Raw genomic sequence first — 15,831 nt, 5'->3', positions numbered from 1 at the left:
AAACTCTTTTAAAGGAGCCAACCTACAAAAGATTGAAATATTCAGTAAACTGGGTTAAGCCACATATTATTCACCAAACAAATTGAAAGGGACCAGTTCACAAAAAGCAAGAATATTCAATAGACTTGTTTAGACCATATGGGAAGTGTGTTTTTCATCTATGGATCCAAAAAGCTTCCTTGCAGAGCAGGACTTTACAAACATCTTTAGCGCAAATTGCTACAGTGGCAGTGTTTTGTCTATACAATTGTATTTATACACTAATCTTCCTAGTGATTGTCAATAATAGACCAAGCTACCCAGGAAAGTGAAAAAGTAAAAACTGAAACTGACCTCATTGAAGAAAAACTTAAAGGGGCTATGCCCTTAGATACATTTAATTTGAAATCTATTGTCATTCACCTGCTATTGTCATTTGCCTACTAATGTCATTCGACATCTGAAATCACTCCACTTTCCAATAAATAGGACGGATGGACTCCCATTCTAGCTGTATCTGAAGAAGTGAGCAGTGTCTCATGAAAGCTCCTATCACAAAAACCAGTTTGGTGTAGTGGTTAAGTGCGTGGACTCTAATCTGGGAGAACTGGGTTTGATTCTCCACTCCTCCACTTGCAGCTGATGGATGACCTTGGGCAAGCCATAGTTCTGTCAGAGCTGTCCTACAAAGAGCAGTTCTCAGTCAGAGCTCTCTCAGCCCCACCTACCTCACAGGGTGTCTGTTGTGGGGAGGGGGAGTGAAGAGTTTGTAAGCCGCTCTGAGACTCTGAGTGAAGGGTAGGGCATAAATCCAATCTCCTCCTCCTCCTCCTCCTCCTCCCTGCCACATATTTTGTTAGTCTTGAAGGTGCGACTGGACTCTTGCTCTTTTCTGCTGCTAACATGGCTGCCCATCTCAATCTCTCTCCAAGCGGTTCACAGTAATCAAAATTCAACCGACTGGTCGTACATGAAAACAAGATTCTGACTTACAATCACAACAGGGAAGGGGGTGGAGGGGAAAGATGGAAGAAGGAGGAGGAGGATGATTTATACCCCACCCTTCACTACCTGAAGGAGTCTCAGAGAGGCTTACAATCTCTTTTCTCTTCCTCTCCCCTCAACAGACACCCTGTGAGGCAGGTGGGGCTGAGAGAGCTCTTTTGAGAACTGCTCTTGGGAGAACAGTTCTGAGAGAGCCATGACAGACCCAAGGTCACACCAGCAGCTACATGTGGAGAAGTGGGAAATCAAACCTAGTTCTCCCATATTAGAGTGCACACTCCTAGCTTCTATAGCAACTGGCTCTCAAGAAGAAGAAGAGAGATCTGTTTGACCAGCCAGAATAAAATGGTGTCTCCTTTCTAGGCATCAATACCCAGCTGGGACAAGGCTGATCTTTCCTTGCTGACAGTAACCCTAACCCAGAGGCCCTTAGACCCTGGTCTGGTGGTGTAGTGTCCTTCTCCTCATCTGTGTAGTTACAAGCCTAATTTATTTTGAGATTGCCTCTGAACATGAATAGAATATGGTTTGCTCACTGGTGCTTATCCTCAAGGGTGCGCACACATCTGAGGTGAGGAAGCTGTCTGGTCAGAGGGGGAGCCCCAACACCTCTGTATTCAGAGGTTAACTGCTCCTCTCCAGAACTTGCTAGATAACTTCTCTGCTTCCCAAGGCAGCATTCAAAATGTTCAGGTTCCACACTTCAGATCTGGTCTCCGATGATATGAAATCTAAAGAGCAATCCTAAGCAGAGTTACACATTTCTGCATCCATTAATATCAATGAAGCTTAGAAAGGAATAACTCTGGTTAGGGCTGCACTGTTAGAAGTGTGCATCTCCATGTCCACATAGCTTTATGAGAGCCAGTTTGGTGTAGTGGTTAAGTACACGGTGGTGTAGTGTAGTGGTTAAGTGTGCTGACTTTAATCTCGGAGAACCGGGTTTGATCCCCCACTCCTTCACATGCAGCTGCTGGATGACTTTGGGCAAGTCATAGTTCTGTCAGAGCTGTTCTTGAAAGAGCTCTCTCAGGCCCACCTGCCTCGCAGGATGTCTGTTGTGGGGAAGGGGAAGGAGTTTGTAAGCCGCTCTGAGACTCCAAGTGAAGGGCAGAGTATAAATCCAATATCCTCTCCTCTTATTATTATTATTGCACCCAGGGATCTGGGCTAAATCTGCCTGAGGGCTGGAGAAATTTCAGTCTTGTCCAATGTTCCCTCCTACCTTGTGAGCTACTGGCATTAAAGTTGTAAGCAGGTGATTGAGCTACTGCATAAATTAGTTTACTCTGGAGCCACCCTTCCTGAGCTAAGACAAAAATGTGTGAGCCGGAGGCTAAAAAACTGTGAGCTAGCTCACACTAACTCAGCTTAGAGGGAACACTGGTCTTGTGCACTGCTGTGAATCTAGGAAGCCATCCATAAACACCACAGAAGCAGACAACGGATTCCTGTTCTGTTAACAACCTCAACGCTTGCGTGTGGGAATATTTCCACACAGCGGTGTGCTCAAAGAAAGGGAACTCAAACACACGAGCTCGCTTGCTTGATAATGTTGCAAGTTGCTACTCACCCATTTCAGCACGGTGGCTGGTCTCTCTCTTCTTACCAAGAACGGTGATGACAGAGTGAATGCCCTGCTTTGGGCAATGAGCGTATGCTTAATTTTTTCCATCGTATTACTAAGGTGGATGACCCACAGATTTATACAACAGCATTAGGATACTGTTTGATTTCTTTTGTTCCTAATAATCCCTAGTGTGAAATGTGCCCCTTTTCACTCTACATTTTCTTTGATTTGTCTACCGCAACCCCAAGATCTCTTTCTCAGTCCAGATCCCTTTTGTGGAGATTCATTTTATTTTCTTTGCCCCAAATGAGTACGGCTTTCCTCTTGCTTTCTTTACACCTCCTCAGCCATTCTGTTGCCCATTCACCTGAGTCAGAAGAGATCCTTCAGGAGCTCTTTGCAGGCTGCTGGGGATTTCACCACCTTGAATGATTTGGAATCCATCTGTAATCTGGTCTGTATCACTGCTCAGTACCCCTTGTCCCAAATGCAGAAGCTGCAGCTGGTGCAAAATGCGGCGGCCAGGCTGTTGTTGGGTCTCTCTCTGAGAGAACACATTCAGCCCGTGCTGAAAGCATTGCACTATATGCCTATAGCATACTAAATTCACTTCAAGGTGCTGGTTCCTTCCTATAAAGCCATTTATGGTCAGGGGCCAGCATACCTGAGGGACCGCTTTTCCCCACATGTTTCCCAGAGAGCACTGCACCCAGAGACACAACCTCCTAGTCTTCCATGGTCCTAAAGAAGCCAGACTGGCCACTACCAGGGCGAGAGCCTTTTCTGTGGCAGCCCCATGCTGGTGGAATGAGCTCTCGGAAGACACCAGGGCCCTGCGGAACTTATTACAATTTAGCAGGGCCCGCAAGACGGAGCTCTTCTACCAGGCATTTGACCACATATAACATCTGGATATAACACTTCCCTGGGACTTTCTCCATTGGCTATGTTTGTACTGACTGATTCCTGCTACGGAAAATATTATAATATTGTTCGCCTTGCATAGGAATGTATTATATAGCCCTTTAGATTTTATGTGGTTTTAAACTGTGTCAAATTTTATGTAAGCCGCCCTGAGCCTGCTTCAGCGGGGAGGGCGGGGTATAAATCCAATAAATAAATAAATAAATGTTGGAAATGGATTTGCTGCTTCTCCAGGGAACTACATGAGGTGGCGGATAAGTTAAGAATAAATAGCATCGGTCCCAGCTCACACCTGGGGATCCCCATTACTTTCTTCCCTTTGGAGACCCTAATCGGTGGAAAGTTGGCATCAAGATGTTTTAAATAAGATGGTTAAAACAGCTTAATGGGGCATGACCAAGACTGGATCGGGCCATGGAGACAAAGAAGCATTTCTAAGATTGCAGATAGCATTCCCCACCCCCACTCCCGGTGACAATAAAGGTATACATAATTAGGCACCATTTGTTCAGCCTCACATATAAGAACATAAGAGAAGCTATGTTGGATCAGGCCAGTGGCCCACCCAGTCAAACACTCTGTGTCACACAGTGGCCAAAACCCAGGTGCCATCAGGGGGTCCACCAGCAGGGCCAGAACTCCAGAAGCCCTCCCATTGTTGCCCCCCAAGCACCAAGGACACAGAGCATCACTGCCCCAGATATAGGCCGTTATGGTTTGAAGCAGTAGAATAAAGTTTGAGTCCAGTGGCACCAATAAAGTTTTATTCAAGGTAAAAGAAGCCAGATTGACCACTACCAGGGCGAGAGCCTTTTCTGTGGCAGCCCCATGCTGGTGGAATGAGCTCTCGGAAGACACCAGGGCCCTGCGGAACTTATTACAATTTCGCAGGGCCCGCAAGACGGAGCTCTTCTACCAGGCATTTGACCACATTTAACATCTGGATATAACACTTCCCTGGGACTTTCTCCATCGGCTATGTTTGTTCTGACTGATTCCTGCTATGGAAAATGTTATAATATTGTTCGCCTTGCATAGGAATTTATTAGCATAATTTTGTAAACCTCGATCATGTCACCCCTCAGTCATTGTTTCTCCAAGCTAAAGAGCCCTAACCTCTTTAACCTTTCTTCATGTACTACATATGTAGTATAGATGTGTGCTCTAGAAGGTGGAACCATAACCTCATTGGCAAAGCAAGTGCAGAAGGCCCTCGGATCAATGCTCAGTTAAAAAGATAACCTCAGTCAGCAGAACTGGGAAATCTATTTCTCAGCTTGATGGCCACTGTCAGCTGAAGCAGGCAGCGCAGGTTAGATGGACCAATGGCCTGACTTACAGTCACTCAAGATGTGCATGGCAGATGCCTTTTTAAAATTAAAAAGCAGGACAATTTTGTGCAGAGGAGCAGTGGGCACAGATGGAAAGACTGTATCAGGGGAGTAGACTTTCCAGTTTCCCGGGGGTGGGGGTGGTATGAGGTGGCGGATAAGTTAAGAATAAATAGCATCGGTCCCAGCTCACACCTGGGGATCCCCATTACTTTCTTCCCTTTGGAGACCCTAATCGGTGGAAAGTTGGCATCAAGATGTTTTAAATAAGATGGTTAAAACAGCTTAATGGGGCATGACCAAGACTGGATCGGGCCATGGAGACAAAGAAGCATTTCTAAGATTGCAGATAGCATTCCCCACCCCCACTCCCGGTGACAATAAAGGTATACATAATTAGGCACCATTTGTTCAGCCTCCCAGAGGCATTGCTATGCTAGGTCTTTAAAAGAACTGGGGCCCAGTAACATCATAGGGAGGAGCCAGTGGCATCACATTGTTCTTGGGTCAGTATTACTTGACTGTCCTTATGCCATACTTTCTGTTGTGTCGTAAATTGTTTCCACTGTTTTTCATTTATACTTGCATAAATGATTTTTATAACACCTTTTCCCCCAGGAATATTCAATTTAATTAATTTCTCCAAATTGGTTAATTCTCTATCTAGATTATTCCTAAGATTGTTTGTTTTAACCATATGATGTAGTTGTTGATATTGCATCCATGATATCTGTATTTGATATTTTTGTTCCAGTTGGTCTTTCGTTAATAAAATATTTCTTTCAAATATCTGATTTAATCTAAATATATTTTTTTATTCTCCATTGTCTAAAGGTGTTAATTTCTTTTCCTGGGATAAACCAATGTTGTCCTAAAAAGGAAGAGATTGGGGAAATACCTGGTGTCAATATATGTCTGTATTTGTCCCAAATATCTAGTGTACAATTTAAAAGGGATTTTGATTTAAAAACTGACCTAATTCTGAACGTTTATTCCATATTACCTCATGTAAATATGCTGGTGTTATAAACATTTTTTCTACTGCCAGCCAATCTTTTTGTACTTCAGGGTTTACAAAAAATAATATATTCTTTAATTGAGTTCTTTGCAACTTTTTTTGTGCTGGAATGTATTTCAGTGGAGCCCATGCAAGTCAATTGGCATTCTTTTTTCATTCCTGACTCCCATTATCTCCAATGGGCCTTCAAGCCTCTCCCATTGTTTCCAGTGGCAATCCTGTCATTCTTTTAGTACATACCAGTTGGTTGTCCCTTTGAAACTGTACCACACCATTTTAAGTAACAGCAAAATGAAGAGCATGAACATGTACAGAGTGCACATTCCTTGCCAATGTTCTATGGGGGTTGCACACAAGGCAAAAGGAAACTTTAAAATGCCTCTGATCTGCATGTAAATGGGCTTACCATTTAAAAATGAAATGGAAATTGAAATTGAAATAAGAGCTTACAAGTGGCTAAGGCAGCCCCTCCCTTTCACTACCATGAAAAAAAACAACTGTTCTCAGTCAAGGATATAGACCCAAGTAAAATAAAATAGAAACACACTTTTCCCCAAAATATAAATTGGAGCCAAGCAAGTATGTTGGACCCAACAGAGGCTTCACAGTCTGACTGTTGCTACATTGAAAGTGGGTGGGTTCAGGACTATATAAGCCAGGGTTAAGGACTATACTTTTTTTTCTGACACACACCAAACATATTCAAGGATTGATATGTTCTGGATATCAAAAACCTTAGTTGTTAATCTAGAGAGTGCAAAGATACAGCCGAAAACCTTTGCAGATCACAATTACTGTTTACAATATCAAGTGTTCTTCAGCCCTATAGGCCGGCCAGGTAGTCAAAAATGGTCACCTTCCCTAGACCTCAGGTCAGAGGTCTGTCTCCCCGATGGATCCAGCTGTGAGACATTCTCTTCCTGTTGCAAGGAATGCTATCAGCAGGGCTCCCAAGTACTTACCTTAATTCGGTGGGGGATGTATAGTTCTTCGCGGGACCATTCCCGCGGGGAAAACACAGGCGCTGCACTATTCCGTTGCCCAGACGTGACGTAGGCACATAGCCAAGCGACGTGCCTACGTCATGTCTGGGCGACAGAATAGTGGAGCTCCTGTGTTACAAGCAAGAATCTTCCGGCGGGGAAGCATGTGTCCCCCGCCGGTTCGTAGGTAGGTACTTGGGAACCCTAGCTATCAGATCTCTTTCCCCGCCCAGGTGAAGGCAGCTTTTCCTGTCTCCATAGATCTGTCTTCCTCTAACATTTGATACCTTGGAGAAGAGAGGGAGAGAAGGGGGGTGTTTAACCATCCTATTGTCTGTCCTGCTAGCTCAGTTAGCATTTGTAAGAATGTGAGCCTGGAAATTCATTACACACTGACTTCCTTTTTTCCAGCTTGGGGGGGGGGGGCCACACAGGGGAAAGATTTAAACTCAATATTGCCTGGCACTAGTTACTGCACGAGGCCCAAACCCCCGAGCCCCCCCACCACCATAGTTTACGCCTATGGGCTGCAGTAACCCTTTCTCTAGAGGCTGCCTGTTTTGCTTCTTTCCCACCTGTTACATTCAGCTCTTCTGGGATCTATATATGAAATATTCACCTTTCCACTGTTTGGGGAAGAATCAAAGAAGGCAGGCAGGGATTCAAGGCAGCTGAGCAGAAAGGAAGGTATCCAGCTAGGTTCAAGTAGCAAAAGAAACAGCTACGGCCAGATCAGGTGGACCTCGGAGACCAGGGTTCAAATCTCTACTCTGCCGCGATGGTGAGTGCTCTTGGCCCTGTTACTCCCTCTCAGCCTAGCCTACCTCACGGGGCTGTTGTGGATAGGGGAGGACAATGAATACCATCCTGAGCTATTTGGAGAAACAGGAGGATAGTTGTATACTAGAATACAGATGTTGGGAATTTCACACACACATACACACACACATTAAATAAATGTATGGCTTTCAGATGACAGCATCGCTCCCGCCGTGTCACAAAAATCCCCCCAATCTACTTTTCACTCAGTTTCCCCAAATGGGGGGGGAAAAGAATCAGAGAGAGAAAAAAGATTTATCTCTGCATTTTGCCTCTTTCCTAGATTGCGCAAGCCAGCGTGCTATACTGAATGGGGTTTTCTTTGGTGACACAGCAAAGCATTGTCTGAGGGGGGGAACCATCTCTCCACCCCCACCCTCCTTTAGCTAATCTGATCTCCTCTCTCTCTCCCTCTCTCGGCTGCCCTCCGCTAAAATGGGGGGGAAAAAATAAACACACACACAATCTTTGCAGCGAAGACTTGGAGGTCTCCTCTGTGAAAAGATGAGTCAGAGACTTCCTCCGCTGTGGCAGGTGATGGATTCTATTTTCTGCCTCACTTCAGGGTGACATCAGCTGGAAATTCCGTTGTGTTTTTTCTTACTCAATCCCTTCCAGCTGCGATATAAAGGAGGGCAGGATGCCTGGAGCTGCCACCAGACATCAGAACAGCCTCCAAGAGAAACCGGTTCCAGTCCAGCTCCTGCTACTCTCCACCCACCATGAACATGAACATCAACACAAGTTTCTGTGCACTGGCCCTCCTGCTTCTCTTCGCCGTGTGCTCTCAGGCCTTCTCTGGACCAGGTCAGTTGCTCTCCATTGTGGTTGCAGTAGATGAAAGGGAGATGGAGAGGGTGGGACCCCTTCTTCTCCTGGCCCAAGACCTGAGCAAAAATTCAACTTTGTGAGCTACTGGCATTAAAGTCGTGAGCGAGCAATTTGCCTACTGCATAAATTAGTTTGCTCTGGAGCCCTCCTTTCTGAGCTACAAAAAAAATGTGTGAGCCGGAGGGTAAAAAACTGTGAGCTAGCTCACACGAACTCAGCTTAGAGGGAACACTGGGTGGGACCCCTTCTTCTCCTGGCCCAAGGCTGCAGTAGATGAAAGGGAGATGGTGGGACCCCTTCTTCTCCTGGTCCAAGACGGAGTTGGGCCAGGGGAATAAGATTCAAGCGGCGACACCCCCACACACCCTCCCATTAATTTACACGGCTCACAACCAATGCTCCCTCTAAGCTGTGGAGTCTTGTGAGCAAAAGTTCTACTCTGCGAGCTGCTGCCATTAAAGTTGTGAGCGAGCCATTTGGCTGCTGCATCAATTAGTTTGCTCTGGAGCCCCATCCTTCCTGAGCTGAGACAAAAAGCTGTGAGCTGGAGGCTCAAAAGCTGTGAGCTAGCTCACACTAACTCAGCTTAGAAGGAACACTGCTCACAACCTGCTGGGATGATGTCCTGCACAACCTGCTGGGATGATGTCCTGCACAAGCCCTGTTGAGACCAAAAGGAAGGGCGCAAGAGCAGCTCCTGTTCATTTCAGAGCAGCAGAACATCTTGGAGAACTGGGGTCTGTACTTCAAAACATTGCATGAAGATTTGCCACACAAAAAGGCCCTGTCCACACGAGAGGATTAGGGCCGGGAGAGGGACGGAACGGGGGCGGAGCAAACGGGCGCGATCCCACCGCAACATCTGGGAAGCGTACCGTGTCCGTCCCCGATCCAGCCCTTCCAGCGATGATCCGCACCAAAAAAGAACCACCTACCGGGGTGGTTCTTTTCGAACGGCCACAGCAACGCTGGCCATGGGATCGCCAGCGCGTTCTTTCGCCGGCGCATGCTCCGACATGCACAGTTCAGCAGACTCCCGTGCCTTACTCCCCGTCTCCCCGGCATCTGATCGTGCCGGGGAGCAAATGCACAGCGGCTCAGGGGATCTGTATGATCCCGCCGCCGCGTGCCTATTTAGGTGCGGCTTTTTAAAAGCCGCACTGTGGCCGTCCCTTCTTCCCTCGTGTGGCAGGGGCCTTTAGACCGGCCTTTAGACCGGAATATCCACGCCATTAGATACGGGTGGCTAGATTTATCATAGAAATCTCTTCTACTGAAGTTTATCTCAAGATATTGTGGAAGCTCATTATCTGTAGATTAATAGTGACCAGCAGAAGCAGCGTACGATGCTTGGGTGGCTTCAAAAGCTGCTGAGAGGTCCAACAGAACAAACAGGGGCACTCTTGGTCTATCACCTTCCAGATAAACAGACTATTGTCTGTCTCCAGTCTCGGATGAGAATCTGTCTGCGTTGGTTTAGGTCAATGCAGGGGGGTGGGAGACCCTTTGAGCCTCTGCTGAGCTCTGCTTTGTTCTATTTTTCATGGGCTGGTGACCCCCTTGGATCCCGTAGGCATGCCAGGGGATTAACCTCTGCCCCTGTTTCCAGTACTAGGCCTCAAAGCCCAAAGATGAAATGACCCCAAACTATGTTTCTTAATAAGCCCATGCAGACCATAAACTTTCTCAGCATCACTAGATAATTATAGCTGAAGTTGCCTGAAACCGATTTGGACCATTAGTCCACCTAGCTTTATATTGTCCACTGGAGGAAGCATCTCTCCAGTTCTTCCCCAGTATCTGCTGTATGAGAACCTTTAAGAGATACCAGTGCTTGAAACTGGGACCTTCTGCATGCAAAGGAAGAACTGTGCTGTGAGATCACGGCCTGGCCTCCAGATCTGCCAGTGCCAGTCGCCTCAAATCTTGGGGACGAGAGATTCCAAGGCATTCTAGACTCATTCTGTTTTCTTGTCTCTTCCAGTGGGAGGTGATCCCCCTACGTCCTGCTGCTTCAGCTACGCATTAAGGAAAATCCCACGCAATTTGCTGGAATCCTACTATGAAACCAGCAGCAGATGTTCTCAACCAGCTGTGGTGTAAGTAAAAGCATTGTATTGCTTTAGGTGATGGAGAAGGGGGAGCCGGATGTGCCCTCCGATTTATACACACACACACACACACACACATATGTATCTTGCATTTGCAAGGGGTGCGTGTCGTGACGTACGATGGACAGAAATAGTTTGTTCTTGAAAAATTCTATTGATCTGTTGATGTGTCTTGGGTGGTTTAGTTGCCCTGACCTGGACGGCCTCAGCTAGCCTGATCTCGTCAGCTCTCTGAAGCTAAGTATGGTCAGCCCTGGCTAGTATTTGGATGGGAGACCATCAAGGAAGCCAAGGGTTGTTACGCAGAGGCAGGCAACGACAAAGCCACCTCTGCTCTGGTCTTGCTTTGAGAACCCCGTGGGGTTGCTGTAAGTGGGCTGTGATTTTTTTTTTAATTACAATTTTTATTAAAAGAAACGTTGAGTTAACAATAAAAATAATTTGAATAACAGGCTAAGATATACATGATAGGGGTAATCTAAATGTACCCCTGAACTAAAGAGTAATATAAAAAAATTTAACATTAAGCACAACTTTGTTATCACAAAACATAGTAAGATACACAAATTAAGTGCAGCTGGCTATTGCTGTCAGAGTAAACTAAGATTCCATTATAATACCACTAAACCAGGTATATGCGATATAAGGAGTGAGAGTAATAGTATATAGTTAAAGAGTGACGACTAAGAATAAAAATTATACAAAGCATAAGTATAATGTGATTGATAAAAAGCTTATCTAATTAATGTGAAAGTAATTGAAATAGACAAAAAGGCACACTGTTCTAATTAAATCCATTTGACATAGTTCTTCCATTGAGGAGAGAGAAATTAACGGCACTTGCCATCACCACCACTTAGTTTAGCCGAGTGGGAGAAATTTATAAACAGATGTGTCAATAATGAATGAATCTTGTTCCTTTAACTCTGGCTGCTTCCATGCAAGCGTCCCTTGGCACGGCAGATTCTTCTTCTGCAGAACGCTGGAAGTGGAACTCTGTAGTTTAAAAAAACACACTGCCCTCTACTCCCGTTAGCGTTGTATATATGGTTTGCAGTGGTTCGAAGAGAAGGACTAAGTTTTCAGGCAGATTGGTGGATGGGGTGTCATTATCCAGTGCTTGGCATTGTACATTCCTTTCACATTTACCAAAGTTGTGGGGAGTAATAAAAGAAGAGGAGGGAAGGCAGAGACATGCTGGGAAGTCTCTTAAGTGCAACTGGTATCCGAAGAGAACAAGGAAATAATCTTGCCTTTTTCCATTTCTCTCCAGGTTCATTACAAAGAAAGGCCGGAATATCTGTGCCAACCCCACGGAGCAATGGGTTTCAGACCATGTGACTTACTTGGAACTCAACTGAGCGGAGCTGGAGATAGAGTCACTTCCAGTTGGGGCCAAAGGCCATTGTGCCCCCCCCCCCCATGATTTCCTGTCAAGTCAAACAAAAATATTACCTTGAGCCTGCATTGTCATTTTCCGGGGGTGGGTGGGTGTAGTTATGTATTGACCAACTCAGGGATTTGTGATGATAATTTAAGTTGTTTTGCCCAAGCTGAGGCTATTATTCCTGTTAATTATTTTATTTAAGTAAGCAGCCTTTTAAAAATATTTTTTAATGTATTTATATGTGCGTGCGTGTGTTGTGTAGAATGGAACCAATAGAAAATAGGATTTTCCACAATAAATATATATTTTTTACGATATTGCCTTGTGATGTGTTTCCCCCTCCAAAACTCCGTACCTGACACCCTATTGCAGAAGGGCTGCTTCTAGCACATTGAAGGGTGTTTCCCTTTTTGCCTTCAAACCAGCAAATGCAGGTGAAGGTGAAGGTAAAAAGGAGAAGAGACTGCATCATTTGGTCACACACAGGCTTAGCTTCAGTTGGGGAGGTGGACTGAGGGGTTGTTGCCCCAGAGGTTTCATGGAGATGTGAGTGTTGAGAAGTTCAAGTTCAAGTTTATTAAGAACAGTCATAAGACCAGCAAAGACCAAAGTAGTACAGCACAGAGTCTACAACATAGGATCCTTACAACCTTAATTACTAAAATACCAAACCGGTCAATTCCGTCATTAATGGCTCGGGTTACAATACATTCTGCCCTTTTTGATTACCAGGTAACAATATTTAGCAACATTGCATGTGACAGAATCATAGGTATCGGCCAATAAAAACTTCATCAAGCATTCCTCGTCATATGTAAGATAATAAGCCAAGGGTTTAAAACGTGAGAGAAGGGGTATCAGCAGCTGCTGTCTCTCTTAATCATACATAGGACAATGGAGTATTATATGGGAGGCCGACTCCACCTGTTCTAACAAACAGGAGCAAATTCTCTGATGCATGGAGGTCCGGGTATATCTACCATAAAGTACTGCTGAGGGTAAAACATCGAGCCGTGCTCTAGTAAGTGCCCATCTATAGTTAGGGTTTTTTATGAGTCCAAGGTAAGATGCGGCATTTAACCTGGTCCCATCTTTAATCTCTTATAATAGGAAGGCAGGGCTGCATAGTCGTTTTGTGCTTCAGTATCCTTAAGGCTTTGATATATTAGGTTCTTTGCATACTGCAGACCACCTCCTAACACATTTTCAGGATCTAATCCAATTAGTTTCAATTTATCTACTACTCTAAGAGCCCATTGGGGATATGGTGTGAGTGTTGAGGAGGGGTTTGAAGGAAGAGACAGAAGTGGGTATTCTGGGAGGCCATTCCACATACTGGAGGCAGAAAAGGAGAGAAGAAGGCTACAATTGCTAGAAGAAGAAGGAGAACTTCAAATGGCTGTGAGGATGGAGGAGTGCCACGGAAACTGAGGGCCATTGCAGTGTTGCCAGTCTCCAGGTGGGGGCTGGAGTTCTCCTGGGATTGTAACTGATCTCCAGACAACACAGATCAGTTGCCCTGGAGAAGATGGCAGCTTTGGAGGACACACTCCATGGTATACCATAGAGTCTAGGCGAAATGGAAGTCCCTACCCAAATACAGCCCTCCAGCCTCCAGGAATTTCCCAAGCCAGGGCTGGTAATCTTGTGGAAGGTGTTTTTTTGTTTTTTTTTTGCCACGGGTGTTCCCTCTTAAGGAGTCCTCCAACCTTCATTTGCTCCCCCCTCCTCCTACTGCTCCTGTTCCCAACAGCCCCAGAGCAATCAAGGGGTTTTTTGGCTGCCACCACTCTGGTCTATGGAGATCCCAACTAGAATGCCCCCAGGGCACCCCCTAAGCTTGGTCCTGCTGCTCCTGCTCGGTAGAGCAACAGGAGCAAGAGAGGGATGGAGGGAATCAACATTGCAGTGATGGCAGGATGCCATTCATTGTGACTTTGCCCTTGGGTTGCCAACCTCCAGTTCCCCCAGAATTACAGCTGATCTCTAGGTAGGGTTGCCAGTGGGGGACAGGGGGATTAGGGTTGCCAGGTCTAGGTTGGGAAACTCCTGGAGATTTGGGGATGGAGCCTGGGGAGGACAGGGACTTCAGTGGGGTAGAGTGCTATAGGGTCCACACTCCAGAGCATTCATTTTCTCCAGACCTCTATAATCTGGAGATGAGCTGTAATTCTGGGGGATCCCCAGGTCCCACCTGGAAGTTGGCAACTCTATATCCAGGTGACAGAGATCAGTTCCTATGGTGGAAACACCTGCTCTGGAGGGTGGACTGTATGGTACTACACCCTACTGAGGTCACTCCAACCCAAATCTCCAGGAATTTCCCAACCCATAGTTGGCAACCCTAAATGGAGGCTATCTGGGAAATGTAGACCCGGAGGGGAAGTGTATAGCAAGGCCCCAGGCCTTGGAAGAGATGCTTCTCTGAGACCTGCAGCCTGCTCCATGAACCAACATTTAGCCCAGGAGAGGGAACACAGCATACTTTCAGTGATACAGAGATGGGAACAGAGGCAAAGTTGGCCGGCAGAAGGTATCTGGCAAGAAGAACAGAGTGATGGGGGGTCCCCCAGTAAGACCATGGAGGGCTTTGAAGGTAAGAGTAGTTTGTGCTAGATACCGGAGGAGACAGCAAGCCAGTCTTGCAGGATTTCGGAGGAATGTCGCATGGTCAAAACAATGAGAGAAGAAGACAGACTGTGACACTGCTGTTGGAGAGTACGAGATTCCTCCAAGTGATGTCTGTGCATGAGATTTCTTAAGAAGAGGGGCTCCGGAACACAGAGAATCCCTGACCTTTGTTAAGTCTGCAAAGGTTTGAGCCATGCAGTAAGTTTGTCTTACATCGCCCTGTTCACACAAAATGGCAACTGCAGATATTCAGAGGATTGCACATCGTGTGTTCTCCTGGTACTGAAAAGGACGCTTGTACTCTGAGCCACTTTGGTGTGGTGGTTAAGTGCGCGGACTCTAATCTGGGAGAACCGGGTTTGATTCCCCACTCCTCCACTTGCACCTGGCTGGATGACCTTGGGCAAGCCGTAGTTCTGATAAGAGCTGTTCTTGAAAAAAGAGCAGTTTCTGTCAAGAGCTCTCTCAGCCCCACCTACCTCACAGGGTGTCTGTTGTGGGAAGGGGAAGGGAAAGGAGTTTGTAAGCCGCTCTGAGACACCTTTGGGTTGTGAAGGGCAGGGTATAAATCCAATCTCTTCTTCTTCTTTTTAAAAATCCTTTGCTAATTGTCCCCAATATGTATGGGGGCAACAGAGAACAGCTTTAGCACTACAGGAGGTAGATAGCAAAAAGTGAAATAGTGGGGGAAAGGCCAAGGGCCGGGGACAGAGAAACGTACATTTTCTCTCTCACGGCTTGAACATACATGAAGCTGCCTTATTTGGAGTCAAGTCATTGGTCTATCCAGATCAGTTTTGTCATCTCTGACAGGCAGCAGCTCTCCTGAGTCTCGAGCAGAGGTCTTTCGTATCACCTGCTATCTGATCCTTTTAGCGGGGACCTTTTGCGTGCAAAATATGCATACCACTGACCCGTGTGCCTTCTGCCACTTTAGTGGGTGATGCTATCATACAATGTGCCTCTAGCCTCAGACACGTCACTGCGAAAGATTGAGGCAGTGGTGGTGGATTCATCGTATGCCGGTGCTTTAGAGAGACTTCTTCAGCAGGGGACACTGAGCCATGGGAAGGATGCTGACATCTGGCAGCAGCTGTCCAAGAGCTCCATCTAGTGGCTATTGCTGAAGAGTTCCTCTTGTGGAAGGAGATGCAGAAAGACCTTCTGGAGCAGACCAGGGTTTCTCACATATGTTCCCATTTGGGCGGAGGGTGCATAGACCCACGGGCAGTGTTCCCTCTC

The 15,831-nt window shown here is 46.1% G+C and overlaps 1 protein-coding gene across 1 annotated transcript; it reads left to right on the top strand.

The window, feature by feature from the left end:
- Positions 1–8,296: 8,296 nt before the first annotated feature.
- Positions 8,297–12,222, top strand: LOC107108658 (C-C motif chemokine 4-like). The gene is made up of 3 exons (XM_015409137.1): positions 8,297–8,436; positions 10,445–10,559; positions 11,845–12,222. The coding sequence occupies exons 1-3, from the start codon at positions 8,352–8,354 to the stop codon at positions 11,930–11,932; spliced, it is 288 nt and encodes a 95-aa protein (XP_015264623.1). The 5' UTR covers positions 8,297–8,351; the 3' UTR covers positions 11,933–12,222.
- The last annotated feature ends 3,609 nt before the right edge of the window (positions 12,223–15,831 follow it).

This window comes from Gekko japonicus, unplaced genomic scaffold, assembly GCF_001447785.1.
Source record: "Gekko japonicus isolate JY-2015 unplaced genomic scaffold, Gekko_japonicus_V1.1 scaffold98, whole genome shotgun sequence".
Classification (NCBI taxonomy): Eukaryota; Metazoa; Chordata; class Lepidosauria; order Squamata; family Gekkonidae; genus Gekko; species Gekko japonicus.
This window is presented reverse-complemented; position numbering and strand designations above follow the sequence as displayed.

What these genes read in the sequence shown, in the direction of transcription:
- LOC107108658 (XM_015409137.1), top strand. Translation starts at nt 8,352, where the DNA reads ATGAACATGAACATCAACACAAGTTTCTGTGCACTGGCCCTCCTGCTT. An exon ending in TCAGGCCTTCTCTGGACCAG is followed by an intron (nt 8,437 to 10,444) that starts GTCAGTTGCTCT and finishes TGTCTCTTCCAG; the next exon opens with TGGGAGGTGATCCCCCTACG. An exon ending in TGTTCTCAACCAGCTGTGGT is followed by an intron (nt 10,560 to 11,844) that starts GTAAGTAAAAGC and finishes ATTTCTCTCCAG; the next exon opens with GTTCATTACAAAGAAAGGCC.